Below are 20,154 nucleotides of genomic sequence, written 5' to 3' on the forward strand. Positions count from 1 at the left end.
TACAGCCCCATACCATGACAGACCCTGGCTTTTGGACTTGTTGCTGATAACAGTCTGGATGGTCCTTTTCATCTTTGGTCCAGAGCACACGGTGTCCATTTTTTCCAAAAAAGGCCTGGAATGCTGATTCATCTGACCACAATACACGTTTCCACTGTGTGATGGTCCATCCTAGATGCCCAGAGAAGTTGACGCCGCTTCTGGACATGGTTAACATAAGGCTTCTTTTGTGCACAGTAAAGGTTTAAGTATCATTTTTGCAGTAACTGTATTGTAGAGCTTAATAAAGGTTTGATAAACTAATCCCTCACCCATGTGGTTATATCAGCTATTGTTGAGTGGAGGTTCTTGATGCCGTCTGAGGGATGGAAGATCACGAGCATTCAGCTTAAGCTTGCGCCCTTGGCTTTTAAGCACTGAAATTCCTCCTGATTCCTTGAATGGTTTAATGATATTATGCACTGTAGAGGGAGAAATATGCAAATCCCTTCCAATCTTTCTTTGAGGTTCATTGTTTTTAAACATTTCAATCATTTTCTCACACATTTGTGGACAAACTGGATCCTCTGATCATCTTTGCTCATCAGAGACTCTCAGCCTTCCCTGGATGCTGCTTTTGTACCAAACCATGATCACAATCACCTGTTTAAAATCGCATTATTATTTAGTTTTTTCACCTCATTAGTAGCTCTAAATTGCCCCGTTCCAACTTTTTTGGAATGTGTTGCAGAACTGAAATGCAGGAATGGATGTTTATTAATAAATGAAATGAAGTTGAGCAGATAAAACATGAAATATCTCAGGTTCATCCTGTCTGACATCAAATAAAATGAAAGTTTTATTTGGGGTTGTAGAACATTAAGTAATAGAAAAAACAAAAGGTATCTAGCACTGATGTCGATCAGGAAAGCCTCAGTTGTTGTTCCAGTTCATTCCAGAGCTGTTCAGTGGGGCTGAGGTCAGAACTCTGGAGTTTCTTTAAACCGAGCTTTTCTTTTTGTCATTATAGAGCTTGCTTTGTGCATAGGAAAGGAAAGGACCTTCCCTAAACTGTTGCAAGGCTGGGAGCATATGCAGTACTGACTGAGTCATTTCTATTTTCTTCCACCAGTCCAGTGGTGGAACCATGAGAAGCGCTCACTAAAGTGGGGGGTGTTTCAAAACTAAAAAACGATTTTTTTTTTTCTCACTTGCGCAAAATCTACCAAATAGGTTTGCAAACAGTGTTCAACAAAGTTAAATTGTGTTAATCTTGCATTGAGAAGCGTGTAAACTGGGTATTTCTTTGTAGGAAAGTCTTTTATACAGATGTGCCCCCCCCCCCTAGTGTGTATCTGGATGGTTTAGTCCGGTACAGATCTGCTGTTCCTCTGAGCGCTTTCATTGCAGCGGGGTCGGAGCGGTGCGCCGGAGGAGCTTCCAGGTTTATCGTGGGTTTGTTTTTAAAGCACCGCGAATCATCCTCTGTGTGTCTGTGTCCTGTACCAGTACACGCGTATTCTGGTGTTTGATTATCCACTGGTAGCTCTGGTTTGGACCGCTTGTGTTGCTGAGCGCTGGCTGGGACAGGCGCATTGTTCGGGCTGAGCTGGTTCAGGGCGCACTGATGGAATGACGCACCGTGGAGAGGAAAAGCCTTAAACATCTTCAAATAAATAATACTAAAACACGCAGAAAATGGAGAACAAAGATCTGGAGAGCAGCTTCCAAGCAAAACTGACCCTGACAGATAAAGGTACATGTTTTTTTTTTTTTAATTATTATTCTTGAAGGCTTTATAGCTGCTGACATGTCTGGTTAAATCATGGAGATAAATGTGCAGCTCTGGTGGACATACTCGGATTTACTCTGGGATATGTTTGTTATTTTGTTCACTTATTGTAAGAACATACATGTTTTGCTTTATTCCTTAAGCTTAATGTGATGTCCACACAGTTGGACACAGAGTTCCATTAATCTTGGACACACCCTGGGACCATTCTAACATATTTTACCATACCAGACCTTTATATGTTTAATTACCATTATAGAAACTTTGATTTTCGGTATTTTATCAATACAAAATGTTATCTAGTTTGCAAGTAATCGCTGGCATATATATTTCTAAATAAGGGGGTCCAGGCACATAATAGCTGGGCCTACACTGACCACTGATGACCCTTCAGATCCTGTCATGATATGTCCTACTTTGACACTCCATGTTACACTGTTATTATGGTAGAAGCTCCAGATAGTAAAAAAGCTTTATATCTGATCAAAAGTCCACATAATACGCCTAGAGTACTATAAGTAGTATTTTATAGCCTTTATATTGTATATCATTATAAGACTCAAAGCTCTCAGTGTTTACTTTTGGACATATATTATGGCAGATGATATTTAATCTTGTAAATTATTATTTATATACAGTATAAGTATATAGTGATGATATTATTATTATTATTTTTAAGGAAAACAGCAGAAGAGAATGTGGTTTGGTCTTTGTTGAACCTTTTAAAACAAATCTCAGTGTGTTCTGGAGCATATTACAGGGCTTAATTTGTTAAATCTTGGCTAGAGAAATGTATATTTCTGTGTATAATTAGCAAGAAGCTAAATATATATTGTATTTTATCATTAGGGGTCCAAGCACATCGTGTTTACATTGTAGATAAAATGTTTATGTTTACTTTTGGACATATATTATGCCAGATGTTGATTTGGTTAATTTTTTGAAAACACAATCCAACTCTGTGCATTTATATGTAAGTACATAGTGATATTATTATTCTTATTATCATTATTATTATTATAGGTATTAGGGAAAATAGCATAAGAGGAGAACATGCATTTGTTTGTTTGTTTATTAGGATTTTAACGTCATGTTTTACACTTTGGTTACATTCATGAGAGGAACGGTAGTTACTCATTACACAAGGTTCATCAGTTCACAAGGTTATATCGAACACAGTCATGGACAATTTAGTATTAGGGGTCCAAGTACTCAGTGTTCAAATTATAGATGAATATTACTTACTTTTGGACATATATTATGCCAGATGTTGATTTGTTTCTTAATCTTGATCTTTTAAACTCTAAATCCATTTATCATTAACCTTTTTCCAACTCTTTGTATTGATATATAAGTGTATAGGGATGTTATTATTATTATTATTATTATTATTATTATTATTATTATTATTTAAGATATTAGGGAAAATAGTAGACTAGTGGTCTATGTTGTATAACAGGTACCCTTTAAAACAAATCTCAGTGTGTTCTTGAACATATTCCAGGGGTTAATTTGTTAGATGTTAGCTATAGAAAACGTATGTAAATTTAGCAAGAAGCTGAATATATATTGCATTTTATTATTAGGGGTCCAAGCACTCAGTGTTTAAAGTCCACGTGAACTTTTGGACATATATTATGGCAGATGTTGATTTGTTTAATAATCTTGATCTTTTAAACTCTAAGACTCTGTGCATTTATATGTAAGTATGTTGTGTAATGGGTAATAATGTGTATTTTGCAAAAAGCTATAGTGCAGCAGTAGAAATTGTGATATGAGTACCACTGGTGGTCCACAACGTTCCCCCGTTGTGCTAGTCCAGTGTGTGTTTGGTGTTTGGGCAGACATGTTTGTATACAATGTCACACACATTGCTTTCAGCTTTTTCCAATTTTAAGCCTTCCAGGGCTTGATGCAGCTCTTATAGATCACTTGTAAAGTTCTCTTGTAAATCCCCACATAATCCTTACATTCAGACAACAGTGTCAGTCTTAGCAAGATGGTACAAAACTATTTAACCGAGGACTAAACAGGTTCACTCATTTTAAAGTTCATTTTAAAGCCTAGCCTTTAAAGTCTACAACGTGCTTTATCTGGAAAATCTGATGTTTGAACCACAGTCTAATAAAAAAAGCTAAATCAAACACTAAAAAAGAGAAAAGTGTAGTTCCACCAAAAGTGGCATTTAATGCAGAAGGTGTTATTAACATTAAATGTGGATCAGAATGTAACAGGGTCGGCAAGGTCAAATTTTCCACTTTTTTAATGATTTAAAACCCGATCATATCTTTTATTTAGCAACATAAATAATAAAAGTAGTAACAATAATAATGACAATAATTACACATTAGGTATACTTATATATTCTACAGTATATTATAATATAATGCTATGACTCGACTCACATAGACCAGTTATCCCTGATTAAGGTAAATGATATGTAGACCAGGTTATGATTTAGCCCATGTAGTGCAATGCTAACCCTTCTGATTCAAACTGAAACACTGCATTATGAAAACACCAGGTTCTGATTACGTCTCGGACACACCCTGACACAGAAATGTTAAGCCAGAGGCTAATAAACAGAGAGATGTGTATTTCAGGCTCAGACTACATGAATATTTAGAAAAACTGACCCATCTGTGCAGTCAACCATCACAAAGCGATGACGGCGTGGTGAAGTGACGTGATACAGTTTGTACCCACCTGCTGACAGGATCTGTCTTCTTCTTAAAACAAATGTAGGTTATGAGTAGATCTGACTCAGGTTTGAAATCCTGCCTGTCTGCTAAAGTAATAGAATGCCTTTATTTGTTTTGACGCTGTGGTCAGAGCGCAGGGTCAGCCATTGTACAGCGCCCCTGGAGCCGAGAGGGTCAAGGGCCTTGCTCAAGGACCCAACATGGTGGATCATTCTCAGCACTGCAGTGACACTGACATGGTGGTGGTGTGTTAGTGTGTGTTGTGCTGGTATGAGTGGATAAGACACAGCAGCGCTGCTGGGGTTTTTAAATACCTTACTGTCACTGCTGGACTGAGAATAGTCCACCAACCTGTGTCTGATCCACTCATACCAGCACAACACACACTAACACACCACCACCATGTCAGTGTCAATGCAGTGCTGAGAATCATCCACCACCTAAATAATACCTACTCTGTGGTGGTCCTGTGGGGGTCCTGACCATTAAAGAATAGCATGAAGGGGGGGGGGGTAAGAGAGTATGCAGAGAAACAGATGGACTACAGTCAGTAATTGTAGAACTACAAAGTGCTTCTATATGGTAAGTGGAGCTGATAAAATGGACAGTGAGTGTAGAAACAAGGAGGTGGTTTTAATGTTATGGCTGATCAGTGTATATGGTCTGAAATGTAAGTAGTTTTGGATAAAGGCGCCTGCTAAATGCTGAAAAAATCTATGTAGGCTGTAATTGTGCAAAGTGAGCTATAATATCATTATGAATATACTCCTCTCATGATAAAAAAAACATTTCTGTGTATTATGATGTAATTATTATGTAATTTAAAGGTCCAAGCAGCTGGATCAGGATCTTCAATTTGATCTTGTGCTCGTTTGTTTTCTTGACGTTGGACGTTGTATGCCACTGTGCTGTATTCACCATGACAGTGCTGGTTAATTAAGAGAAATGTTTGTAGGCTATGATTTGACCCATTTATCCGGAGGAATGATCGCACTGTGCCTTTTAATCACAGAAAACATCCAGGTCGTAATTTAGCCCACAGTGAGCTTCTCTTTCAGTCATCACTACGATGTTCCTGTCTAAAGGGACAAATCCCTTACAAGTTACTAAGAGATATCAACGTGGATTTGTATATTAGCAGTGTGGGATGGTGGTGGTGTAGAGCTTAAGGCTCCAAAATATTACTGTCATAGGAAAATAATGCATTTTGAGGTTATTTTCTACTCAATCAGCAATCAGTGTAGCTTTCAGAGCGCTCAGGGGGCGCAGCGGTAAGGTACGCTAGCCCACTACCGTTATCAGTAGGTCGTGCGTCTGCACTGACATGACCTTAGCCTAGCTGTTGGGAGGTGTACTCTCAGTCCTGGTTCCAAGCCAGGATAAAAATAGGAGGGTTTTGTCAGGAAGAGCAGCCGGGATAGAAAACTCTGTTAAGTCTGGTAAAAAATGATGCAGGTTTTATGTTCAAAATACACCACATGGCCAAAAGTATGTGGCCACCCCTTGTAATGATTGAATTTACTTGTTTCTTGCTTTATAAAGAAGTGGTTTGAATAGTTGTGTGTGAATGAGCTCGAGTTTCTCAACCCGACTTCACATTTTTGGGCTGAATTAAACTTGGATTGTAAACCAGCACTACACTTAGTCAATTAACTAAATGAGCACAAATTCCCTCAGACACTCCAAGCTTGTAGTAAGGCTTTCAGAAGAGTGACTGATGTTAAAGCTACAAAGTAAAGAGGAAGCGATTCAATATTAAAGCTCATTGTTTTGGAATGGAATGTCCAAACAAGCTCATGCTCAGGTATCCCAATACTTTTGTCCATATAGTATAGGTTAAAATATTGACTTGAGGTCAAATGTATTCAGTATTTTAATTCTCATTCTTGTAAATGAGAGCCGCCGTAGCTGGGACTGCAGTGTCCTCATAAATCACGTCAAGGTCAGAGCGTTACTTTCTGATGTTCAGTAGTACGCAGTCCTCAGCATCGGCGGTGTTCAATACACGTTTGATTTAGGATGATCTGAGCAGGATGTATTTGTGAGCTTTAAGGCATTTTAAATGAAGGATGTTCCTGTGGTGAGGCGTAAAGATAGACACGGTGTGCAGACCCACATCGAGGTATGAAAACACATTCCATTCCCATTAAGCAAACCAGCTTGTACTGAAGAGTCTTACAGTGATGCATACCATCATTATTGCCTTTATCTCAGTAAAAGTACCAGTATTCTGAATTATAAGTCTTTTTTTTGGTCTTCATATGCAGCTTATGGTTTGATTTCATTTATTTATTTAGCATTTTCCCCCAATTTTCCCCAAACTAGTTGCACAATTGCATTTTGCTTCCTCTCTACTGCTGCTGATTTCCACTGCTGACCGACTCTTCAGTACAAGCTGGTTTGCTTAATAGGAATGGAATGTGTTTTCATACCTCGATGTGGGTCTGTTTACCATGTCTATCTTTATGCCTCACCACAGGTACATGCTTGAATTAAAATCCTTAAATCTCACATATACATCCTGCTTAGATCACCCTAAATCAAACATTTACAGAACACCGCCAATGCCGAGGACTGCGTACTACTGAACATGAGAAAATAACGGTCTGACCTTGACGTGATTTGTGAGGACACTGCAGTCCCAGCTAGGACGGCTCTCATTTAGAGGAATGAGAATTAAAATACTGACTACATTTGACATCAATATTTTACCCGACACGTCCGACTCAGACGGAAGAGTCAATCATTGACTGTGTGGGCGCCCAGCATGTTAGTAGTAGAGCTGAGATTCGAACCTACAAGTGTTTTACCGCTGGGCCACCTGAGCGCCCCATTTTGTCGGGACTTAGTTCTTTGTTGATCTACATTGTTATCATTTTAATTTGTTTTCTTTTTGTGGCTCTTCAGCTTCTTCTACCTTGGTTAAGTATCCTTCAAAGCATCCCTTTAATGGTTGTGTCAGTACCCTTCCATGGTCCCATGACCCTGTGTCACTACTATGTTGTCACTGTTGGGCCCCTGAGCAAGGCCCTTAATCCTCAACAGCTGAGACAGTACACCTTCGCAGTACTGTAAGTGACTTTGGATAAAAGTGTCTGCTAAATACTGAAAATGTAAATGTAAAAATCTGAACTATTAGGGCAGTTGTAGCCTAGTGGTTAAGGTACTGGACTAGTAATCGAAAGGCCGCTGGCTCAAGTCCCACCACTGTCAGTTTGCCACTGTTTGGCCCCTGAGCAAGGCCCTTAACCCTCAATTGCTTAGATAATATACTGTGACAGTGGATAAAAGCGTCTGTTAAATGCTGAAAATGTAAATGTAAAAATCTAAACCATTAGGGCAGTTGTAGCCTAGTGGTTAATGTACTGGACTAGTAATCGAAAGGCCGCTGGTTCAAGACCCACCACTGCTAGGACTAATCACTGTTGGGCTCCCAAGCAAGGCCCTTAACCCTCAATTGCTTAGATAATATACTGTCACAGTGGATAAAAGTGTCTGTTAAATGCTGAAAATGTAAAAGTAAAAATTTGAACCATTAGGGCAGTTGTAGCTTAGCGGTTAGGGTACTGGACTAGTAATCAAAAGGCTAGTGGTTCAAGCCCCACCACTGTCAGGTTGCCACTGTTGGGCCCCTGAGCAGGGCCCTTAACCCTCAATTGCTTAGATAATATACTGTCACAGTGGATAAAAGTGTCTGTTAAATACTGAAAATGTAAATGTAAAAATCTGAACCATTAGGGCAGTTGTAGCCTAGTGGTTAAGGTACTGGACTAGTAAGCAAAAGTTTGCTGGTTCAAACCCCATCCCTTACTACTACGTTGTCACTGTTGGGCCCCTGAGAAAGGCCCTTAACCCTCAATTGCTTAGATAATATACTGTCACAGTGGATAAAAGCGTCTGTTAAATGCTGAAAATGTAAAAGTAAAAATCTGAACCACATAAAACCATTAGGGCAGTTGTAGCCTAGTGGTTAAAGTACTGGACTAGTAATCAAAAGGTCGCTGGTTCAAGCCTCACCACTGTCAGGTTGCCACTGTTGGGCCCTTGAGTAAAGCTTTTAGATAATATACTGTCACGGTACTCTAAGTTGCTTTGGAAACAAGTGTCTGCTAAATGTCATAAATGTAAATATGGTAGCTGGTAGTAGGTCATTGGCCTAAAACGTTTGAGAACCTCAGCTTAGGTTGAGTATCTGAACACGTACTAACGTGGAGTCGGTGGGAATGGATCAGTACGAATACAAACGTTTTAACCCATCTAGTAAGGAGGACAGGGTGCAGGTTTCACTGCAGACGTTACCATGTGATTTCATCCAGGTGTGTGTATATAGTAAGCAGTTCGATTCAAACCACCTGTAATTAATGAGACGTGAGACTCGATGTCCTCTGCGCTCCATCATCAGTGGCTTTATGTGGTACGACTGTGGCACTGAGCCTCTCCAAGTCCAGACGTGTTCAAATAAATATTTTCAGTCTGTGATAAAAGGAAGCGCCGTTCTTTCTTTCTGTTTTTCCGAGACACAGTCAGGAGAGCGTGTGTGAACTTGTGAGCATTTTAGTTCAGCTGAAAAGTTTACATACACTCGCAAGCAGAAGTGCGACTATTGTTTCTCAAAATTGTTCATACTGGAGTCTCCACAATTATGTAAAGGTTGCCACTGTTGGGCCCTAATGCCAGGCCTTTAACCCTAAATTTTGTGGATTGTACATCGCTTTGGATAAAAGCGTTTGCCGCAAATGTAAACAGACCGTAAGCTTTCTGAACAGCTCATTGTTTACTGTGCCCTGCCCAAACTGATGCCACTAAGTTGAAAGAACATAATTTATTTTATACAGTTGATTTTACATGCCTGTTTGCAACCTGTCAGTGAGTAAGATAACGGACTAGTAAGGGCGCATTCACATGAGAAGCGGCAAAACCGCGAGCCTCGATGCAAACCGGCGCTTTACCGGTGCGGTACGACATGAATCTGCATTTGTGTGGAATAACCATCAAATTTACTCTGAGAGCTCCATGTGTATCTGGGTTTATCTGGATTTTCCTCACTGTTTCACTTTTAAACTTGTGTTATAGCCCGAGGTTCTGAGAAATTGTGAGAATCAGCTTTTCTGAGAGAGTCTAAAACGCTTATTGTTAAAAAAAAAAGCGTAACGTAAATTAGAATGACACAGGAACCATAAACCTCTCTTAATTATTACTGCTTATATTGTAAGTTCTCTCCACTAATGAAATTCTTTACTCGTTGTTTTAGTACAATAAGTCACGTTAAGTTTTTTTCATGTTAAGCGTCTTTCGTACAGCCTGAGCCACTTTTACTGTGTTGTATCAAACAGTTCGTCTCATTGGAGGCGCTTTGAAAAGGTCAGCAGCAAACTAGGTCAAAGTTCAATCAGGAATCTTAGCAAAAATCACGAGCACAACGCTGCAAAAGTGGTTTTGCCGCTTTGAATGTGAATGCACCCTGATCATAAGGTTGCTGGTTTAAGCTCCTCAAGATCTGCCAGGTTGTCACTGTTGGACCCTTGGGCGGAGGCCTTTAATTCTCAAATGCTTGGATTGTATATAGTTACAATTGTAAGTCAGTTTGGATAAAAGCTTCTGCTTCAGTCATCTGGAAAGATGTCCACCATTTACATTTTCGGTATTTAGGAGACGCTTTTATTCAAAGTGACTTACAGTATACTGTCTAAGCAATTGAGGGTTAAGGACCTTGCTCAAGGGTGCAGCAGTGGCAATCTGGCAGTGGTGGGGTTTGAACCAGCAATTTTCTACCTACTAGTCCAGTACCTTAACCACTAGGCCACAATTGCCCCTGCACCAAGGACGTAGCCATAAATTAAACACATTGTAGAGCATTTTTGCCATATTAAATAACTACTGATTAAAACAATTATGGATCCTAACATTACACGAAGCTAGTGAATGGAATATGTTTATTTATCATTTATCAGTATATTGGGGATATATTGGACGTGCCCCATAACCCCAAGTATATATTGTGATAACAGCTTTGGTGTTCACATGCTTTTGGGCAAGAGGTAGGGTAAATGTCACTCTTCTCTAAATATGAACAACCATTCAGTAGATATTGGTGGTTCTCTCATGATCTCTCTTTGGTACAGTGGTAGCCTAGTGGGTAGAGTTTTGGACTATCAATTGAAAGGTTGAGAGTTCAAAGCCCGGTTCTGTCAGGTCTTGAGCAAGGTCCTTAACCCTCTCTGCTCCAGGGGTACCGTACAATATCTGACCCTGTGCTCTGACCCCAGCTCACAAACAAGCTGGGATATGTGGAAAAAAAATCCATCATACTGTTCACGTGTATCTGTATATATGACAAATAGAGGCATTCTATTCTTTTTGAAGAATTGTGCAACTTCCTCTGGAGAGAGGCTAAAAACAGGAGTCCTCATACATTTTGCGATGTTGTTGCAGTAAGGCACAGCTGGAATCGGAGTCTCCTCAGAGCACGTCATCATCATTTATGGTGTTAGTCGCCCTCCTCCACATTTCCTGGCTGCACGTTTTAGACTGAAGCGTTGGTTAGAAATCTCAATCCCAGACTCATGACTCAACTCAGACCTCTAACTCACCGTGTCTCTAAAGATTAGATAATATTGTTAAAGATATTATTAAATTGTTAGAATGGTAGGTCTATGATACACTACATGACCAAAAGTATTTGGACACCTGACCATGAGCTTGTTGGGCGTCCCATTTCAAAAACAAACAATGTGATCTTTGGCTTCTTTGAAGCATGTCTGTGGGAATTTGTGCCCGTTCAGTGCTATAGACATAATATACAGATTAAGGTGCAGATTAAGATTAAGGTGCTATGCAGATTAAGGTGATACAGATTAAGGTGCTATGAACATAATAGATAAATGTATACGGTATAGGCTATGAACATGAACATAATAGACAGATGTATACTGTATAGGTGGAAATTATGAACAAATGAGATACAGTATGTACAAATGAGACATATGTAATGCAGAAAAAGGTTTGTAGAGCAACCTTTACCAGGAGGAGAGATGTGGGGGGCTAACAGGGGACAGAGTTCAGTAAGGAGACAGCTCTGGGTAAAAAGCTGTTCCTCAATCTGCTGGTCTTGGTCTGGAGGCTCCTGAAGCGCCTGCAAGAGAGCAAACAGTCTGTGTGCAGGGTGGGAGGAGTCCTTATGAATGTTGCGAGCTCGACGCAGACAGCGTTTCCTCTGTACGTCCTCAATGGGTGGAAGTGGAGTCCCTGTGATGCACGGGGCCGTTTTCACCACTCGCTGCAGTGCCTTGCGGTTTGCAACATCTTTCAGCTTGAAAAAGAAAGAAAGAAAAGAAAGAAGAAGCCTTTATTTGTCATATATACATATACACTGGTCAGAGCGCTGGGTCATGAATTGTACATCGCCCCTAGAGCAGACAATGTTAATGTCCTTGCTCATGGGTTCAACAGTGGCTGCATGGCAGAGCCAGAATTTAAATCCACAGTCTTCCAGTTGCTAGCCAGAGCAATTAGAAGATTGTGATTTCCAGTCCCTGCTCTTAGTAATATTGACTGAAGATTTGACCTTTTATGCAACCACATTGATAAAATGACCCCTGATAAAGACAGATCAATGATGTTGTCCAACACTGCGGGCAAATTCTTCAAATTCAGATTTGGTCTGTGCTTGCCTGAAGGATAAAAAACTCGCTACTTTTTTGTTTCAGAACAGTAATTCGACTGAGCATTTATCAATAGATGGAGCATCTGATACTGCGTTTATAGACCACTGAAGACCACTTCTCGTTATGCCCATATTTGGAGACCTGGGTCTAAGCCCGATTTCCTATGGCAAAAATGAACAGGGTTTTCAAAAAATCGGCTCTAACACATCCTGTGCTGAATAAACATGTTCAGAACCCTATACGTTTTGTTCTATGTACAGTACATATTTATCCTGTACATCACTGGATCCTCTGAATTACGAGGTTGTTAAAGGGTCGTAATACTAATAATGCTACACGAAAGCTAACGCTAATGCGCATTAATTAGACATCACTGAACTACACCAAAGCAAGGCGCACTATGGTGGTCGTATCGCTTTGTGGTTTGTCCCCCTTTTTCAAGGATGATTACAATAGTATTAAAAGAGGTGAAACCACTTTCAGTCAGGTCATGTTGAGCAGTGTAGCCTCAGTGCAGGTCATCTTGTAGGGCTTGTTAAAGCAAGCTATGAACAGAAGGGAAAGCTCTATCACGTTTCAGTGAGTATTAGATAAAGGACTGCACTGTAACCTACGTCCATGCTGAAAAATCCAGCTCAACACCAGCTCCTGTTTTTTTTTTTTTTTTTTTTTCAATTTGTGTAATTTGCAAATATAACATTTCAAAAAACAATTACACATGTTATTTATTAACAGTTTATTTGGTTACATTCTTTGGTTACAACGGAATGAGCCCGCAATACCTCCAGTTTGGTGACTGCAACCAAAGGCGTAACACCCAACCATCCCATATCACTGCACTGTTACACCGGTGAATCGTGCTGCTTCGCCCGGTTATTTAAGAGGCTTCCAGTCTAGTGACGTCAATTCAGTGCGCAGTAGCATTAGCTTACATGTAGCAATATTCATATTTTGACTCTTTAACGACTTCATAATTCAGAGGATCCAGTGATAATAGACAGAAGAATCTCCATAAAACAAAACGTAACAGCTTTGGAAAATTTTTTATGACTACAGGATGCGAGAGAGGCAATTTTTCTATTTTTCCCATTCAAAATTTCTCTTAGACCCGGGTTACCAAATATGGGCATAACAACATGGTGTGGACTACAAAATGACCTTATTCTGACCTTTAAGTTCTGTTGTTATAAACCACTTAACACCTCAAGATTCGGACTATATGAATATTATTGTATTACAGGCGAGAATCACGAGGAATTCACCATTAATATAGTTTGGAAATAAGTGTTATTTAATGACTACGTGCAAGCTACATGTTTACACTGAACAGATAATGTGACTGGCGTCTTTTTGTCGCTGTAGTTTTCATCTCCTTGTAAAATATTTATGACCTACATGTGACTGAGAGCTCAGTGACTGTAAAACTCGGCCTCTCTTAGAAGTTAAAGCCAAGGCATTTTTACATAAGTTAACTTTACTTCTAAAAGATTTTAATATAAATTAAAATAATCATTTAGTTTTTTATCAGTTTTTGTACCAAAACTATTTTTTGTACATTATAGTCTTAGCAACTTGTATTTATAGCAGCTTGTCATTGTTAAACTAGGTGAGTAATCTGTGAGTCATTTGATTCCTTCCTTCTTAATGAGTTGTGCTAAATGACTCAGTGATTCTTTTCCGCTGTCCGCAGTACTGTCTCAGTACTGTCTCAGTACTGTAAGACGCTTTGGATAAAAGCGTCTTGTAAATGCCAAAAATGTACATTTATTTTACTTTAGTTAGAACATAAGGAGAGGCATCATTCTGCAATCGATCACGACACTCTGGTGGACAGAGTAGCTGTTTGATGGATACTAACCTAGCGCTCTCGCCTCACTAGTTTAGTTTTATGTTTAGTTTGGTTTCCATGACAGACTCGGTTCTCTCTGCTAGTTAGTGCACATTGTAGTGCCTTAGTCATGACACTCTTTAGTCGAAAATCAGATTTGTGCAGTAGGCCTCTTGCTTCCTCTTTTTGAGTTTTTAATAGTCCATTCCACTTTGTGTGACATTTCCCTTGGTTTTATTTTGATCAATGTTGAAACCACCATTCTTACACAGCTTACAGGGACGTTATTGATTAATTGATTTTAGGCTTTCTTGACCAACATCAGCATCCAGCCATACAAATTCACTTTTGACCGAATGGGCACAAATTCCCACAGTCTTGTGAGAAACCTTCTCAGAAGAGCGGCTGTTGTTCTACCTGAGAAGATCACATAGAGGATCAGTCTGTTTTAATACTGTTCGTTCTTGAAATGGGATGTCCAGCAAGCTCACTGTCAGGTGTCCGAATACTTTTGGCCATACAGTGTACATCACTGAGTTTTCTCACAGTTGCCGCGGATGGCGTTTTACTGCTCACCCACTTGTTTGAACTTTGTTGTGGAGTTGCTAATGAGCTGATGTGCTGGATCAGCTGGAAATACCTCAAGGGGCACAAAAGTTCAGGATTGTTAAAGAGCAACATTGGGAAAGTGAAGGATTGGGTAACGCTGGATCGAATTGCATATCAGCTGTAGCTTATCGTCCACTGTGGTCAGCTGTTTACATTCCCAGCTGTGAGGGGTTAGACTGGACGGGATAGTTGTGAAAGCTGTATTGATATTTTTTTCTTTGAAGTGCAATAATAACTTCTAGCTAGAACTTTTTAAATGTGTTTTACATAAAATGACAGTGGTCGCTTGGTGGTAGTGTTAGTTTAATCCCTGTTATCGCTTAGCTAGATAGATACTTTATTAATCCCAAAGGAATTTAGGGATTAATTCTGAATTAGGGAGTTTCCTTAAGGAAACTCAAGTTACCTTGGGGAAATTACAACTTACTACTATTGATCCCTGAACAAGGCCCTTTATTTTACTTTAGTTAGAACATAAGGAGAGGCATAATTCTGCAATCGATCACGACACTCTGGTGGACAGAGTAGCTGTTTGACGGATACTAACCTAGCGCTCTCGCCGCACTAGCTTAGTTTTATGTTTAGTTTGGTTTCCCTGGCAGACTCGGTTCATGAATCGATTCATTTCATTTTCATTCACGGCTTTAGCCATTTCTCTCTGCTAGTTAGGGAGTTTCCTTAAGGAAACTCAAGTTACCTTGGGGAAATTACAACTTACTACTATTGATCCCTGAACAAGGCCCTTAACCCTCAATTGAATTGCTTGCATGGTATTCGGTCATAACTGTAAGCCGCTTTGGATAAAAGCGTCTGCCAAATTACATAAATGTGAATAAAAAAGCACTAATAGAATAGACAATATTGCCTAATTCTTGTATTACCAAGTGCTAAATTCATGACACAAAATACCTATATATTTTTTTTATTTTACAAACTCTCAAACTCTATTTTGTCATAGAACATGCCCAAGGTGGATTCAGTGCTCATATCAATATAATATTCATATATTTAACAATATGTGCACATATTTATAGATGCTAATCCATAATATTTAAATGATTGTTGTTTTCTATTATTGTGAGATTATAAAGTTATTATACGGTTATTCAACCTTTTACTGAATACGATATAGAGCCAGAAGTATGTAGACACCCCTGCTAATTATGGAATTCAGATGTTTCAGCCAAACCAGTTGCTATCAGTTATATGCAATCAATGACATAAAATCAGTTCTACACAGTCTACAAATACCTGATATTAAGGGTCGTGACATCAACCCCGCTGAACCTTTGTAGGATGCAGTGGAATGCTGATTGTGAGACAGGCACTCCACATCTCAGCTCTCTCACTTATACATGTACAGTGTTTCAGATGCTTTTATTTATAGCCACTTACAACTGTGAGCAATTACGGATTAAGGGTCTTATTTAAGGGCAACAGGGGCATCTTGGCCTCAACCCCACAGAGGATCAATGGTCCACTGACCCTCTGACCATTAGTCCAGTATCTTAAGCACTAAGCTACCACTGATGCTTTTGTTACATTCGTGGTTCAGGGTTGAGGGCCTTGTTCAATCGTCCAACAATGGCAACTCTACAGTGGTGGAGATTGAACCAGCTACCTTCTGAATTCTAGGCCAGCACCTTAGCCATTAAACTACCATTGTTCTCACGACCACATAAGGGAACGTTATGCTAGCCAGTTCTGCAAAGCAAAACCCACATGGACACAGAAAGAACAGAACGGTTCTTAGGACCCTGAACATAAGGTGTATACATGGACATGATTGGCTAGGGATGTAACGATTCACCACAAGACAGTTAATAACCGATTCAAAAATTCAACATTCAAATCGATTTGACATGTAAAATGAATCGATATTCACTTTAAACAGCAGAGGGCGCTGGCGCTATTCACCTCGCCTGGTTGACGTCACTGGCGCTATACACCTGGTTGCCAAATTCAGGGTTTTTCAGCCACATTGGGCTTAATTCAAAATTGTTTTGCATAGTTTGTACCTACCTCAGAAATAAAAGGGCATTCATTATTTAGATAAATAAAAGATAAGCACAAATACAGGATTTTATTTTCTTTTTTTAGGAGAAATAATAAAAGGAAACTTTGTGCACCCAGATTTCCTCTTCTGTCTTATTTTTATGTTTTTTTATTTCTATTTATTAGCCTTTATATTTATATTTATTTATATATTCTATATTTATATATTTTATTTATTTTATATCTGTGACCCTTAAATGCACAACAGATAAAATAGCTGCTCTAAATTGGCCCTAAGTAAAAGTGAAAGGCTGCATGAGTGTCCGGTGCGTTTTCAGTTTTTATTTTCACGTAGCTCAGTTACTGTTCGTTCAGTCAGGCTGAGGAGGGGCGAGACAGAAATCACTTCCTATTTTTGTTCTTCATGTGCCTGCTTTTGGTCAGAGCTGGGTGACTGGACAGTAACGGGAGAAGAGAAAGGGAGGGTGTGGGGAGAGGAAGAGAAAGAGCTGATTCTCGGAAGTACCACGTCAGCGCTCGCTTCTTCCACATGACAGATTTTACAGCAGTACTGAGCATGCTCAGAGGGAACCGAGCACACGCAGTGTCTGCTGTTAGATCAGTGGTTATGATACTGGTCTAGGAACCAGATGGTTGCCACTGTTGGGCCCCTGAGCAAGGCACTTAAACCTTGTTCGGTCATAATTGTAAGTAATGCTCTCTCATTATCCAGTCAGATTATCACTCAGAATTAAGGCGCCTCAGTAGGAGCATTTTAATGTATCTAAGAATTTAGACATGCCCTCTTCTCGGGAGTGTAGGATGATATAAAATACATCTATGTAAAGAGATCACTAGGTTTTCGGACAGAACCACTGAATGGCCGAGTTGATACTGTTGATATGCGTAACTGGCATTGCTGCCCTGAGCCTGAAAGCTTTGGGCATCAGCGCCGTACCTCTGAGCTGCATTCTTTTCTTCATGCTTCTCTCTGGAAGCGATTTGGATAAATACACCCTGCCTTTAGTCCTTTGTTTGTTTTGAAACACCTCCTCCCGGTAGCGGTTGGTGGTCTCAGGAAGGAAGCAGCCTTCAGTGGCGACGTTTCAGACACCGAGGTGCCTTTTCAGACCCTGCAGATCCTAAAAGAGTCGGGCTTGAGCTTTCTTTTATAAACATGATTGTGTTGTCGTCTATAGTATGCCGCTCAGGTGGCGCAGCAGTAAAGTATGCCAGCTGATTACAGCTGTTATCCGGGGATCCATGGTTCCAATCTCAGCTGTGCTGTCAGCTCGTCAGGTGCAGGGATGTAACGATTCACCACAAGACAGTTAATTACTGATTCAAAAATTCAACATTCAAATCGATTTGACATGTAAAATGAATCGATATTCACTTTAAACAGCAGAGGGCGCGGGCGCTATACACCTCGCCTGGTTGACGTCACTGGCGCTATACACCTGGTTGCCAAATTCAGGGTTTTTCAGCCAAATTGTTTTGCATAGTTTGTACCTACCTAAGAAGTTAAAGGGTATTCATTATTTAGATAAATAAAAGATAAGCACAAATACAGTGTTTAGTTTCTATTTTAAAGATAAATAATAAAAGGAAACTTTGTCATAATTTGTCTTCAATTTCAGTTTAAAAAATCGGGGAAAAATCATATCGTGAACCCAGTATCGTAAATCGCATCGCATCGTGGGTAGAGTGTATCGTTACATCCTTATGATTGGCTAATGTTCAAGGGGAAATGGTCAAAACAGCCTAGCTATTCAGAGGTGCACTTGTCCATGCGCTCGCAGTGCAGGTCCCAAGCCCGGATAAAAATAGGAAGGTTGCATCAATAAGGTCCAGAATAACCTGATGTCGCGACCCTTAAATACAGGAGCAGCCTAACTGAAAAAATACTATCACTATTTTATTTATGCATTATCTCATTATCTATAATAATCTATAGTTTAACGTATCCAATTAGTCTGGCGCTGCTGGGGACCCTGATCGCGTCCTAGGAGGGTATATTCACCTGACACATGCTCCCTTTGACCCCCTTCTTATTCGCCCATACTTTGTGGATTCGCATGTGTGGCCAGTCTTGCACATTGAGAGTCACTCACTGATCTCCACGTTCCTCCACTTCTGTACAGGAGTTTCAGGCTACTAACCAGGGTCTTAACACAGAGTCAAAGACCATGCCCCCTTCTTTTAGTCCAGTCTTTTCCCTCCAGCAGACTAGTGGCCAATTTTGTCTGTTGCAGGCACTGACAATTGTGTCCACTAGGGGCGCCCAGCCGACCGATATCGTTATTTTTTTAATACATTTCTTTTGGTACTTTACAGTAAATCAATACCAATTTTTTCTCCGTTGACGCTGCCAGTCAAACTTTGCACATGCCTAATGCTCAGCAGAAAAAATGCTCTTGAAAAATATTGAAAAAGAATGCAGTGCTATCGGCCTGACCGGACGCTCAACCGACATGATTGGTCGTGTCTGAGGGAGGGAGATCAGGTTTGATAGTTTTTTCTTCATATTGCTGCTACAACAGCGACTCCTGTTGTTTGATTGAGGCCCCGGCATGAGGAGTGGAGGAACACATTTACATTCGCAGCATTTTTTCCAAAGCGACTTACAGTTGTGACTGAACATGATTTGAGCAATTGAGGGTTAAGGGCCTTGCTCAGGGGCCCAACAGTGGCAACTTGGTGGTGGTGGTGGGGCTTGAACTGGCAACCTTCTGAGTACTAGTCTAGTACCTAAACCACAGAGCTTTCTCTGCTCACCTAGAGCATAGTATGTGAGAATCCACTGCAGACTGATGTGAAGAAGCGTGGGGATGCTGGAATCGGCAGATTAAATGTAAAGAGGATTTGGATATGACTAAAATGGGAGAAATTAACTAGCTTCACGTGATTGTTTTTACGGCATGAATCTGTCCAAATTATTTCACACACTGCATAGCCAAAAGTATGTGGACACCTGACTGTGAGCTTGTTGGATGCCCCTTTCCGAATGGACCCAATGATGTTAGGCACTGGACCCAAAGGCCAAGCTTGGACGTCTTCGTACCCCCTGGCTACCACGGCACCCACTGAATCTTCTTCACATGCTGTTGATCAGCAAAATTTTGTAAGGTAGGGGTGGCAGAGCGCAGTAGGTTGCAGTAGGCCAGGTTTGTTCCTCACCCTGGTTACACTCTGTGAATTAGACAGCGCATTTCATACAGCACTAGTGTTTATGTGTGTTGTTGGGATTTGGCTCGTCCCGCTTCAGTCACAGGACCAGGATGCTAATATTAGAGTCGCGGCTGAGCATAAACAATCTGTGTCCGAATAACGGACAGGTCTGTCAGGACAGATCCAGGCTGATGGTTAATCCATTTCCAATAATGCCTTTTATCCAGAGCAACTTACAGTCCAAAAACTAGAGGGTTTCGGACACTTTCTGACCACAGGGCGCTGCTGGCTTTATATTTTTGGTTGGAGTCACCGTGAGTACTGTTATGCTACATCTTCAGTCTCGTCTGTCCTTCAGCACAGAGATGAAGATCCCAACTGGGACCCGCCTGAGGAAAATTCCACATGTTGGAT

General features: G+C 40.3%; 1 protein-coding gene across 4 annotated transcripts in view; it reads left to right on the forward strand.

Moving 5' to 3' along the window:
• The first annotated feature begins 1,398 nt into the window (after positions 1-1,398).
• map7d1b (MAP7 domain containing 1b) overlaps positions 1,399-20,154 on the forward strand; it is a 69,584-nt gene continuing 50,828 nt past the window's right edge. For all 4 annotated transcript variants that reach the window (XM_063018482.1, XM_063018636.1, XM_063018564.1 and 1 more), the window contains exon 1: positions 1,399-1,735. In XM_063018482.1, coding sequence (XP_062874552.1) covers positions 1,678-1,735 — 58 coding nt within the window. In that variant the 5' untranslated portion in view covers positions 1,399-1,677. The remainder of the gene's footprint in view (positions 1,736-20,154) is intronic.

This window comes from Trichomycterus rosablanca, chromosome 1 (assembly GCF_030014385.1).
Source record: "Trichomycterus rosablanca isolate fTriRos1 chromosome 1, fTriRos1.hap1, whole genome shotgun sequence".
NCBI lineage: Eukaryota > Metazoa > Chordata > Actinopteri > Siluriformes > Trichomycteridae > Trichomycterus > Trichomycterus rosablanca.